This window comes from Oryctolagus cuniculus, chromosome 18 (genome assembly GCF_964237555.1).
Source record: "Oryctolagus cuniculus chromosome 18, mOryCun1.1, whole genome shotgun sequence".
In the NCBI taxonomy this organism is placed as follows: Eukaryota; Metazoa; Chordata; class Mammalia; order Lagomorpha; family Leporidae; genus Oryctolagus; species Oryctolagus cuniculus.
The window spans coordinates 39,537,609-39,550,601 of record NC_091449.1 but is presented as its reverse complement, the minus strand read 5'-3'; the positions used below and the strand labels follow the sequence as shown (position 1 = coordinate 39,550,601).

The following is a 12,993-nucleotide window of genomic DNA, read 5'->3' as shown; positions in this document are numbered from 1 at the left end:
CTGTCAAACTTACCCCTAAATACAAAGTTAAAGCCTGTTACCCCCTCTTAAATGATGCTCTTTCTTGTTTCAAGACAAGTTCCCTTGCCTCTATTGAATTAGTTCTTGGTTAGCCCAGTGTTTGGCACAGTGGCCAAGAAATTACTTGGGACCCTTGCATTCCCTATCACAGTTTCTAGTTTCAAGTCCTAGTTCTGCTTCTGTTTCTGGCATTTTGGTAATGTGCACCCTGTAGGCAGCAGGTGGTGGTTCAAGTACTTGGATCCCCGCCACCAACTAGAAGACCTGGATTGACCTGATTTTGGCCTGGCCCAGCCCTGGATATTGTAAGCCTTTGAGTAGTGAACTATTGAATAGAAGATCTCTCTTTCTCTTTTTCTGAGTCTGTCTGCTTCTTTATCTCTACTTGTCTGCTCTTAAATTATACAAAAATAAAACATTGAAAAACCTTTTAGAAAATAAAATGAAATATAAGTCTATTTTGTTATGAAATATTTTAAAACTCATGCCAAGACTTTCAAATATATACTTTCCATGAACTTTGTGAAGACTCCTTGTATACATTCACACTTTAGAGTGAAATATGTACATATGGGTTGGCGTTATGGCACAATGGGTTAAGCCACTGCCTGCAATTCCATCATCCCAAATGAGCCCCAGTTTAAGTACTGGATGCGCCACTTCTGATCAACCTTCCTGCTAATGTACCTGGGAAAGCAGTGGAAGATTGCACAAGTACTTGAACAGCTTCTATCCACGTGGGAGACCCAGATGGAGTTCCTAGCTCCTGGTTTTGGTCCAGGCCATTTGGGGAGTAAACAGTGAATGGAAGATATCTCTATTTGTATTTCTCTCTCTGTGTAACTATGCTTTATAAATAAAATACATTAAAATATATGTATAGCATATAAATAAATATATAAGTAACTATATGTTTATATACACATACATGTAGGTATATATAAATATATATGTGTCCATATTTGAATGAAGGTTGCCCCCATCTATCACCTTACCGCTAATTGCCTCTAGTCAGCATTCTCTAGTGGGCACAGAGACTCCATCCTCTTTGGTAGGACCTGGAGCTTCAGGTCCATGGTGCTGGCCTCACTCACACAGAGGCAGAGAGGGGGAGGTGGGTGTTACCTGGGAAACAGGAATGACAGACATTGTGTTGCTCTCTCTTTCTCAGAGCTACCCCTTTCCACTCACTGTGGTTGATGGGGTGCTGTTGCCAAAGGCGCCTGAAGAGATTCTGGCAGACAAGAGATTCAACAGGGTCCCCTACATTGTGGGAATCAACAAGCAAGAGTTCGGCTGGCTCCTTCCAACGGTGAGAACTGAGAACGTGCGGACCTCCCACTCTCCACCCCTCCCCCCTCTGCTTATAGGAGCCCTCCTTCTCTAAGCTGCCCTTGAGTCCCGGGACACTGGGAAACTGCCCCCTTCTGACAAGTGGGTGTTTCTGTGGAAATCTCTGGGTTGGCTCAACTGTCCCCTGGGGTGCCTAATCCTAGGAACCCCTCTGCCCAAACATTGTTTGATTGTTCCCCAGTTGACTAATCCTGAAATGAGAGAAGGCTGGGAAGACCTGCAAAGATAATCACTCTGGGAAGGGCAAACTGAAGATGTGCAGGAGAGGGAAGGAGCTGGAGAGGGAGAGTGAGGCTTGGGGCCCGACGGCTTCTCACCTGGGCTGTATGCAGGGGTGCCCAGAAACCTCACACTTGCTCTTCCCACCTCGTTGGAAAGACTCAGAGAACTGTGCTTCTTCCTGAGTCAAAGTTGACTTCTAGAAGGCAAGGAGGTTTTTTTTTTTAAGATTTTTATTTATTTATTTGATGGGTAGAATTACACAGTGAGAGAGAGAGAGAGAGAGAGAGTGAGAAAGGTCTTTCTTCCGTTGGTTCACTCTCCAAATGGCCGCAACGGCTAGAGCTGCACTGATCCAAAGCCAGGAGCCAGGTGTTTCTTTCTGGTCTCCCATGCTGTGCAGGGGCCCAAGCACTTGGGCCATCCTTCACTGCTATCCTGGGCCACAGCAGAGAGCTGGACTGGAAGAGGAGCAACTGGGACTAGAACTGGTGCCCATATGGGATGCCGGCACTGCAGGTGGAGAATGAACCTAGTGTGCCATGGTGCCAGCCCCAAGGAGGGTTTTTTCCTGTAACAGAGACTTTTTAAAAGTCAGATAGTCATTAAAACATTAAGACAGTTTTTATTCACTAAATCACTGCACTGGCGAAAATAATCCAGGGCAAACTGGTCTCAAATCCTAGAGCAAGGCAAGGCTCGGCTGTGCTAAGGGGAAGACGCAGGGGATGTGAGGCAGGGTTTGTCCCTGTGTCTAGGCTGCTTAGGCTTGTTGATCCTCGCTATCCTGGGCAAAAAGAGACCTTTGACATTTATGGCAGGGTGCAATGGGGTAAACTGAATTAAGGTCTCAGGTGACGTTAGGCCTTTTTCTTTGCACAACCACCAAGAGGTCATGTCTTAGGAGATTAAGAGTGTTGGCATTTTAATAATTGGGCTGTCAGGTCCTGGAGGAAACAGTTCTGACTCAAAGCACAGAGAAAGGAAGTACAACTGGAAACTTTCTAAAGGAACTGCTCTAAGAGAGCATGCAGGAGCTGCCGTGGTGTGGATCATTCTGATCATGTGCCCAAACATTCATGTGTTGGAAGTGAGGACCTCCTCAGTGCGGTGATGCTGAGAAGCTGGGAAACATTTAAGATGCAGGGTGAAGGGCAAGGTGGTTATATCGCAGGCTGTGTTGCCGTTGGAAGGGATTCATGCACTTCTATGGGAGGCTGGTTTGTTCCTGAGAGAGAGGGAGATAGAAACACAGACCTGGTCCCTGAATATCTGTGGTTTCCTGACTTGCCATGGGATCTCACCCTCACTCACATGTTCTCATCATGATATCAACTGCCCTGATATGATTAGCTCAAAGCCCTCACCAGAGCAGAGCAGGTCCTGGTGCTGTGCCCTTGGCTGCCAGAACTGTGGGCTAAAGAAATCTCTTTTGTTTATAAAATATCCAGCCTCAGATACAGAGGCCTCTCTGTCTGTTATCAGGTTTAGTCAAGAGCAAACAGTAAGTTTGCCTGACAGCATTGAGTTTTCAGGCAGACATCTTTTAAAAACAACGTATTTATTTGAAAGTCAGAGTTATACAGAGACAATGAGAGACAGAGGGAGTTCTTCCATCTGCTAGTTTACTTCTGACAGGGACAGTGACAGTGAGGGCAGAGGCAAACTGAAGCCAGGAGCTTCTTCCGGGTCTCCCACATGGATGACAGGGATCCAAACACTTGCACCATCCTCCAGTGCTTGTCCTAGGCACATCAGCAGGGAGCTGGATCGAAAGTGGAGACGCCAGGACTTGAACCGGCACCATATTGAATGCCGGCTTTGCAGGTGGCAGCTTTGACCGCTATTCCACAAAGTCGGCCCCTCAGGCAGGCATCATAAAGGAGGCTAAGGTCATCCTGGGGCCATGGCTTTTAGCTTCTAGGAGCTGTATTAGAGTTGAGTGAAGTCTTTTTAAAAAAATTTATTTATTTATTTGAAAGTCAGAGTTACACACAGAGAGAAGGAGAGGCAGAGAGAGAGAGAGAGAGAGAGAGAGAGAGAGAGAGGTCTTGCATCTGCTGGTTCATTCCCCAACTGGCCGCAACAGCTGGAACTGGGCAGATCTGAAGTCAGGAGCCAGGAGCTTCTTTTAGGTCTTCCACGTGGGTGCAAGGGCCCAAGGACTTGGGCCATATTCTAATGCTTTCCCAGTCCATAGTAGAGAGCTGAATCGGATGTGGAGCGGCCGGGACTTGAACCAGTGCCCATATGGGAAGCCGACACGGCAGGAAGTGACTTTACCTGCTATGCCACAGAGCCGGCCCTGAGTGAAGTCTCTGAGTGTAGAGGCCCAGACAGAGTCATTGTGTACTGAGAGTTCTGTAGTTCTCTCTTCAGGATTTCTTCAGTTATGCTGTGGGACAAAGCCATAAAGACAGGGTTTTTGGCTTCACACACACACACACACACACACACAGCAAACATTGGCACAGATCCTGCTGAACTTATTTCCTAATCCAATTTGCTATCCGTTGACTTATTTGTGCCAAATTCATTAAAGATCCAGGCCCTTCAGTGTTCAACAGATCAGAGGACCTTCACAGTGCCTTGGTTTGGTTTGTTGCTCAGTTTGTTTCTGCCTGTCAATTCCTAGTGAATGACACTGCTTAACCATCTTTTTAACAGATGATGGGCTATCCACTCTCTGAAGGGAAGCTGGACCAGAAGACGGCCACAGAACTCTTGTGGAAATCCTACCCCATTGTTGTAAGAGTCTAGGGAAAAATGGGACTTTCAACTAAGGGACGGGAGCCTTCTTCAAATCACAGGTCAATTAAGTGGAAGGAGTGAGACTTTGAGGCTCTGCCTCTATTTGTCTCCCTCCCCCACAGCACCTCTGCGTGCACAGGGCTGTAGGGACTGACCATTGGCTGCTCACCAGAGGGGTGGGGTGGAGTGGTCACTCTTTTGGTCCATTTCAGAACATCTCTAAAGAACTGACTCCAGTGGCCATTGAGAAGTATTTAGGAGCAACAGATGACCCTGTTAAAAAGAAAGACTTGTTCCTGGACTTGATTGGAGATGTGTTATTTGGTGTCCCCTCTGTCATTGTGGCCCGTCACCACAGAGGTGAGTCCTAGAGGTCTTATTGGAGAGGGACATTGGCCCCTCTTGGCTAGCTGCCAGCATAGACAGATGTGGAAAATGGTGCAGGTGAGGCTTGAAAGGCCGAGTCCATATGACATGGAGTGGAGCGTTTTTTCCTGTTAGTTTCCGTCAGTAGCAGATTCTAGGGAAAGGGTCCCAAAGCCAGTAGTTTCTTTGAGAAAACACCAGTAGGGAGACAAGGAAGTGACACAGCAGGAAACAAATGGAAACTGATCAATATCAAGCAAATGTCCGTGGTGGACAACCGGAGCTAGGGGGTTTGGGAGGCAAACAGAAGACACATCTCATGGTCACCCCAGCCACATGGCAAGGGGGCTGAGGTATCAGCCACCATTTCCCTTGATAACTGGGTGAAGACTGTTCCAAATGGTGGAAGTTTCCTAGTGCTTTGCTCTTTTGCACACACAGGCAGCAGAGTGGTCTCTAGAGACCAGAGAAGCTCCTCAGGCAAAGAGCCACCATCACTGGAGGTGCAAATTAGCCCAACGTGCCCAGAAATAGAGGAATTTGGTGAAGCACCACCAGCATCTGCTACAGGAGCTCCTTACAATGGGGAGTGAGGGGGTAGAGGGCAAATATCAGAGGTTGGGCCTTGGAAGATTTCCTAGATCAGAGCTAATTGCAAACTGACTTGTTAACTACTGGAGGTAGAGGGAGAATGGAAGCCAAGCACAAGATTAGGAGAAATATCCAAGCCCAATAAGGTCAAAAGGAGAAGGCAGCAGCAGGTGTAGGCAAGAAGGGGCTGGAGAATGTCAGTGTCTGTGGCTGGCATTTGTTAATCCTGGTGTGTGCAGGTGTGGGCAAGCTGAGGGCCAGGACAGCGTCAACCATGCTACTTTCCACATTGACTCAAGCTGATGAGTGGGGTGTGAGTTTACAGATGCATGAGCTTAACTGCAGAGGAGGGTTCTCCATCTGAGTGGCAGTTGGGGACCCTCACAGGATGCTTCTTTTCTATCTGCTCTCATTCACCTACTCTCAAGGCATAGACTAGGTCCCTGATGCACACCTTTCTTTTCTGTACCTATGCTGGGAAGGTTTTTACATTCAAGACTTTGTAAATGTTAATTTAAAAAACTAACCAAAGCTGATCCAGTATGTACCATAATACCCCTCAGTACATTAGTCTATAGGCTCTAATCATTACTTCCCACTTCTGAAGTTTGGATAAAACCCTCTAGCCAAGGGCAGCCTGAGGTCAAATCTGTTCTATAAATTTTGTTTGTATTTCCTGCTACATGTCTGACCTATGGTGCCCCCAGCATCTCTTGCTGTTCCCACCATAAATGGACTTATGTTTCCATCTGGTATTTCATGATTCTGAGTTTAGAGTCTTTTTCCAGGAGTATGAGAATTTATAAACTTTCATTTTTTTGTTTCATTGTCTTTGATAAAAAAATCTTTGAGTATAATATTTATAAATTACCATTTTATAATGTTAAGATTTGGGTACATGTCGCTCCCCGTCTTCGTGGAGGAACGACACAGGACCCTGCGCTGTTCTTTCGTCTGCTCGGCCCTCCCCGGGTTTGCTGCTGGTTCTTCCCGGGTTGGCTACTATCCCTTCCACCTCCGTGGAAGGGCAGTTCCCCCTGGCCACATTCCCCACTTCCGCAGGGGAGCGGCACACCGCCGGCCGGCTCTCTCGGGGGCTGCACAGGTGTTCCCTCAGATGTTCCCCTTAGATGTTCCCGGTGCATGCCGTCTCTCTCCTCCTTTATAATCCTCCTCTGCCAATCCCAACTCGGCTGCCCACACGCCGAGTACGCTGCTCTCCTCCAATCAGGAGCAAGTCCCACAGTTTATTGGCTGAACTGGAGGCAGCTGTGCAGAAGCTGTTTTCTTCTCTCCCAGCGCCATATTGTGGGAGAGCAGATGCATAGAATAAGTCTTAATTCCAGTAACTTAGTCTAGTCCGAATTGCTCCCCACAGGTACACACAAAAAAGAAACCAGATGTTATTTGTATAGAGAAGTATATGCTACAATTTTTCTGTAATTTCTTGTGATGATTTCCCATGTCATATATAACTTAAAATCAATTTTACATTATGTTTTTGTTCATATAGCACTATGTTGTTGAGATTTCCTTAATATTAATGAAAATCCATCAAAATTATCCATTATTCCATAGATTAGTGCATTATAATTTAGTAATTCTTCCCTATTGGATATTTATGCTGGAAGCTGATTTTTTGATATTCTGAATAACATGGTGATCAGCCTTACTTGCATAAATCTTTAACCGTATCTTAGTCCGTTTTATGCTGTTATAACAGGAGACTACACACTTGGTAATTTATAAACAATAGAATTATATGTATATTTCTCTGGGTTCTTGGGTCTGGGAAGCCCAAGATCAGGGAGCTGGAATCAAGTGAGGGCCTTCTGCTGCCTCATTCCAGGTGGAAGGTGGAAGAGGCCAAAGAACCTAGGATGGAGTGAATGAGACAGTTGAATGAACAGTAGTTTGGTAGCAATGAAATACAACTGATATGAACTGGATATAAAGGTCTTTTCCAGGCCGGCGCCATGGCTCACTAGGCTAATCCTCTGCCTAGCGGTGCCGGCACAGCGGGTTCTAGTCCCGGTTGGGGTGCCGGATTCTATCCCGGTTTCCCCTCTTCCAGGCCAGCTCTCTGCTGTGGCCCGGGAGTGCAGTGGAGGATGGCCCAGGTGCTTGGGCCCTGCACCCCATGGGAGACCAGGAGAAGCACCTGGCTCCTGCCATCGGATCAGCGCGGTGCGCCGGCCGCAGCGCGCCGACCACGGCGGCCATTGGAGGGTGAACCAACGGCAAAGGAAGACCTTTCTCTCTGTCTCTCTCTCTCACTGTCCACTTTGCCTGTAAAAATAAATAAATAAATAAATAAATAAATGTCTTTTCCATTGTGTGACTGCATCAGGAGGCAAAGGGGTTTATATGAACTCAGGGTCCCTGCAATGAGAACCATATTAAATGGGTTGACTCATGTTTTCAATTTAATTCCTCTATTCAACATATATCTTGCTCAAATTCTCCTTCCACTTCAACCAGCTATGCAGCCTTAAGCAAGTCACTGGTCTTTCCGTTCTTTACTATGCGCTTAACCAGGGTTTTCCTGCAGAAATGGAGACTTAGGTACCTTTCAAGTGTATATCTGGTAACATGAACTGTGTGTGGATCTGTGTCTTCTCAGATGCTAGAGCCCCCACCTACATGTATGAGTTTCAGTATCATCCGAGCTTCTCATCAGATATGAAACCTGTGACGGTGATGGGAGATCATGGGGATGAGCTCTACTCTGTCTTTGGGATTCCACTTTTCACAGGTAAATACTCTTTTTTTTTGGCTATGAGCTTGGAGTTGAAGGTCTGGGTTCTAATCTTGGTATAGTGGTTCTGAGAAAGTCGTCCTTCTCTATTTCTCAGTTTTCTAATTTATTGTAACAGGGTTGGACCACACTGGGAAGTCCACAAGCTTTCCCCTTCTCACATGAAGGAGGATGTGTATTCATGTGCCCTTAGAATCATTCTCAGAGCCCAGGCCTTAGATATTAGTAAGGCTTATGATAGGTCTCCTATATGGCCTTGCTCTCTGGTGAGAATGCCTCTGTTTGATTTCCCACCCACAGGAGCATATCAGAATATGGATAAGAATAAGCATAGTATTGGCCAATAACCTTGAATCAGGTCTAATCAGTGTGGACACACACACACACATCTCTATCTCATAGATTTTTAAGTTTAAACTATTTAAAGTTAATAGTTTAAGTTAAACTATTTAAAGAAAATCTTTTAGAAATGAATCTTAATGAAGAATGGAATGGGAGAGGGAGTAGGAGATGGGATGGTTTGTGGGTGGGATGGTGGTTATGGGCGGGGGCGGGGGAGAACTGCCATAATCCAAAAGTTGTACTTTCAAATTTTTATATTTATTAAATAAAAGTTTTCTTAAAAACAAATACATAAATCTTTTTAAAAAATAAAATAAAATCTTTTAGAAATATCTTCCATACCTTAACTTTAAGCAGCAACAGGGGATTGTGACCCCTTATGGCTGTTCATGACACCCCAGTGCTGCCGGGCATCTCCTTGTTGGGTGACTCCTTTGCAATCTTGCAACCTTATTGATTTTCAGATTCTATGAAAATGTGAGTGTATGTAAGATATGGATAAAAGACCAAAGACAGAGTAACTCTTAGATGTGAAGATGCAATAGTGGCAACCCTAGGATGTGCTGTTGTGATTCTGTGGGGAGATTCAGGCAGGTGGGCGCAGAAACCAAAGGCAGCTGGGTTGTGTGGAGACTACATGCCCATTGCTGAGTCCTGGGTTAGCCATTCTCAAACTTAAAGTCCACATAAATTAACCAGGATCTTATGAAAATGCAGATGATGACACAGGAGGGGTGGAGTAAGAGCCAAGACTGTATTTCTAACAAGCTCCCAAGTAATGCTGCTGCTGATGTCCATGCTCCGCACTTTGAGTTACAAAGGATTTTTCTTCTTTGCCACAGAGGGTGTCTCAGAAGAGGAGATCCAACTGAGCAAGATGATGATGAAATTCTGGGCCAACTTTGCTCGGAATGGGTGAGGCTGGTGGAGTAGAGGCCTGGTTGGGGTAGAGCATATCTATTGGGAAGGGATAACTTCTAAAGCCTGAGTGATTGAAGTACAGTTACCATGACCATAGAACTCTAAAAAATAAGAGTTTGCTAAAACAGCAGTCTCAGTGGGTGGTGAAATTCTCCTTCCTGGAGATGTATGAGCCTCTTGTGAAAGATAACCCAGGATGGGCCTCTGTTATTCTCAGATGTCCATTGGGATTGCACATCATTTTGAGGGGATTTCTGTTTGATTGTTCCCAGAAACCCCAATGGAAAGGGGCTTCCTCACTGGCCAGCATACGACCACAAGGAAGGATACCTGCAGATTGGAGCTGCCTCCCAGGAAGCCCAGAAGCTGAAAGACAAGGAAGTGGCCTTCTGGACTGAGCTCAGCGCCAGTGAAGTCACAGCAGACAGAAAACACTGAGCTGTGAATGGGAGGAGCTGACATGAGGACCCTGGAGGAGCCGAGACAGGCATATTCTGCAGCAGGTGTCTGTAGGCCCAAGAGGCATTTACTGTGAAATCTGGGAAATTGTCTGGTGGGGGGTATGGAGAGGGCAGAAGCCAGGAAAGGGGACGCAGGTACTTTTGGTCTTAATTTGTGGAATAAAGGGGCTTTGGGAGATCGAATCAGTGTCTGCGTCTTCATCTGGAACTTAATCCATCTTCCTCAGAGACAGAAGGATGAAAAGAGGAACCATCATTAGGATTGTGCCCCTTCCACGGATGGCTAGGCCTCTGGGTGAAGAGTCTAGTATGCTGGGCTCTTGGGTGTCCTAAGGGGGATCCTGGAGCTGCCCCATATTTCTGGGTCCTGAAAACTTACAATAGGATCTAGTATGGTCAGAGTGGATTGTCCCTCACCTCAATTTGGAGCTTCCTTTGGAGAGGGAGGTGTCATAGGCTGGGAATGCACCTGGAAGGTGAAGAGGGAGAGGCTGCATGGTGATCCTGTGGCAATGTTGCATGGCTTCTGCTGACATAGGCCAGCTCTTCAATACCTTCCCCAATATCCACAGTGGCCTTCCAGGCCCCTCCCTTGGGCTGTCTCCCAACAGCTCTTCTGAATCCTTTCTGTAGCCTGAACCACCTCAGGTCCAGTTAATGACAATCTTGGAATGAATCTCTGAAGTGCCATTCCGTTTTTCAGAATCTCAAGGGTGGTTTCTAGATTCTGCTGATGTGAAAAGCTCTAACGTGTATCTTTCCCAACTTTATTACAAAGGAAAAGTGAATTATCCTCAAAATCATAACTTTTCCTATACCAGTCAACCACCTAGTTTGCAAGGCAAATGATGATCTGAATTCTAAGGGAAGTCATGCACTTTTGAGAGGAGGGAGTATGAGAGCATTGGCTTACCTTCCACTTACAGGTAGAACATGGGGCTATCACATACAGGAGTAGAATTACTTTAACAGTGAGATCAAGTGCGAAGGCCCAAATGTGGGCTAGTGTGGGAATAAAACATTCCTGGGAATCAGAGGCCCTAGAGGGAGTTTACACCGTGGCAGCCTCTTGTCCATGGACCTCTATCCTGTGCTCATGAGAAAGACTGTGGGCATATTCTAAGACCAGAGATAGCCTGCCTTCAAGGCAAGCATGAAGCCCTCCTCAGTTCCCTCTCCAGTGAACAAAGTCTAAGGATGTGGAAAGAGCACCAGCATTTGTCTCCCTCAGGGCACTGTTGAAGACTTGTTGAGCCTGAGGAAAAGTAACAATTTAAAATACTGCACCTGTGGGAGAGCCACATGGAACTGTCCTGGGGTAAGATAACTGGAAATCGTTTGATGCTTGGGAGGGTGAGAATCATGGAGAAATACCAACCTCCACCTCCGTAATGTTGAGACTGGCAAGGACAAGAGAAATCACTCTTGGATGACACCACTGAGTTAACAAAGTACTAGGTACCAGCACTCTGCATGATGAATGTGTGGACAAAGACTCTAACTGAAGGGCAGGTGCACAGGCCAGGCCTAAAGCAGAGAGTGGAAGAAGACATTGGGTAAACTTTTCAGAAAACCAAACTTCACAAAACATACTACACAAGGTAACACTAGAAGAATCTGTAACAGGTGGTCCCCTTAAGTTAACCTTTGGATGACAGTACCCAAACCCTGCTTGCCTCTTTCTAGATTGACCTGACTCACCCAACACAAACACACACAAACACACACACCCAACTCACACCCACACCCTACTGTCATTCTAGCAGATGAAAAGGCAAGGATCTACAGTGATAAATCCCATTTTCTTTAGTATCTACTTTCTTACACATGGAATCAACCACTGAATTCGAAATTGCAAGTGCACAAAAAAGCAAGACAGACCAATTAGTAAAAAAGAAAGCAATCATCAGAAGCAGATTCAGAGATAACTTACTTGTCAGAACTAACAGACTGAGAATTTAAAATAACTACATGGAAGCTTACATGAACAGATGGCTAATTTCAGCAGAATAATAGGAACTATAAGAATGAAGTAAATGTTAGAAAATTTTCTTTAAAATTAGTAACTGATGATAAATATCTGTATAGGATAAACCAGTAGATTTTTACACAACTGAGGAAACAGTGAGTGAACTTGAAGCTGGGCATTCATTTCTCAGCTTAATCAAAAAGTGAAAAAGGAGTGGAAAATAAATCAGAAAAAAGGATCCAAGAGCACTTGATAATATATAATGGCACAACATCCATATTACTGGAATCTCAGAATGAGAGGGTAGGAAGAACAGGAAGAAAAAATATTTGGAGAGAAAATGAGAATTTTCCAAAATTAATTAAGGACACCAAAGCATATATCCAAAGCAAGAAACTCAGAGAACCTCAACTAAGTTTAAACAATAACATACACACTAAACACACAATGTGAAAACATTGAAGACAACTGGAGGAAATGAACATCATATACAGAGAAATGAATGAATTGTAGCAGACTTCTGCTGTGCAAGCCAGATAATGGCATGGCATTGGGGCCGACGCTGTGGCACAGAGGGTTAACGCCCTGGCCTGAAGCGCCAGCATCCCATATGGGCGCTGGTTCTAGTTCTGGCTGCTCTCTGCTATGGTCTGGGAAAGCAGTAGAAGATGGCTCAAGTCCTTAGGCCCTGCACCCATGTGGGAGACCCAGAAGAAGCTCCTGGCTCCTGGCTTCGGATTGTCGCAGCTCCAGCCGTTGCGGCCATCTGGGGAGTGAACCAGGAATGGAAAATTTCTCCCTCTCTCTGCCTCTCCTCTCAATGTGTAACTCTGACTTTCAAGTAAAACAAAAAATATTAAAAAAAAAAAATGGTGTGGTGGCCGGCGCCGCGGCCCACTAGGCTAATCCTCCGCCTTGCGGCGCCGGCACACCGGGTTCTAGTCCCGGTCGGGGCGCCGGATTCTGTTCCGGTTGCCCCTCTTCCAGGCCAGCTCTCTGCTGTGGCCAGGGAGTGCAGTGGAGGATGGCCCAAGTGCTTGGGCCCTGCACCGCATGGGAGACCAGTAGAAGCACCTGGCTCCTGCCATCGGATCAGCGTGTGCTCCGGCCGTAGCGCGCCAGCCGTGGCGGCCATTGGAGGGTGCACCAATGGTAAAGAAAACCTTTCTCTCTCTCTCTCTCTCTCACTGTCCACTCTGCCTGTCAAAAAAATAAAAATAAAAATAAGAAAAAATGGTGTG

At 45.9% G+C, this 12,993-nt stretch overlaps 1 protein-coding gene across 1 annotated transcript in view; it reads left to right on the top strand.

Annotated features, from left to right (window-relative positions):
- The window catches only part of LOC100341773 (liver carboxylesterase 1), a 35,572-nt gene extending 24,762 nt beyond the window's left edge, over positions 1–10,810 (top strand). The window contains exons 9-14 of the mRNA XM_017342231.3: positions 1,193–1,333; positions 4,261–4,341; positions 4,557–4,704; positions 7,925–8,056; positions 9,244–9,316; positions 9,595–10,810. Of these exons, the coding sequence (XP_017197720.3) occupies positions 1,193–1,333; positions 4,261–4,341; positions 4,557–4,704; positions 7,925–8,056; positions 9,244–9,316; positions 9,595–9,760 (741 nt within the window). The 3' untranslated portion in view covers positions 9,761–10,810. The remainder of the gene's footprint in view (positions 1–1,192; positions 1,334–4,260; positions 4,342–4,556; positions 4,705–7,924; positions 8,057–9,243; positions 9,317–9,594) is intronic.
- The last annotated feature ends 2,183 nt before the right edge of the window (positions 10,811–12,993 follow it).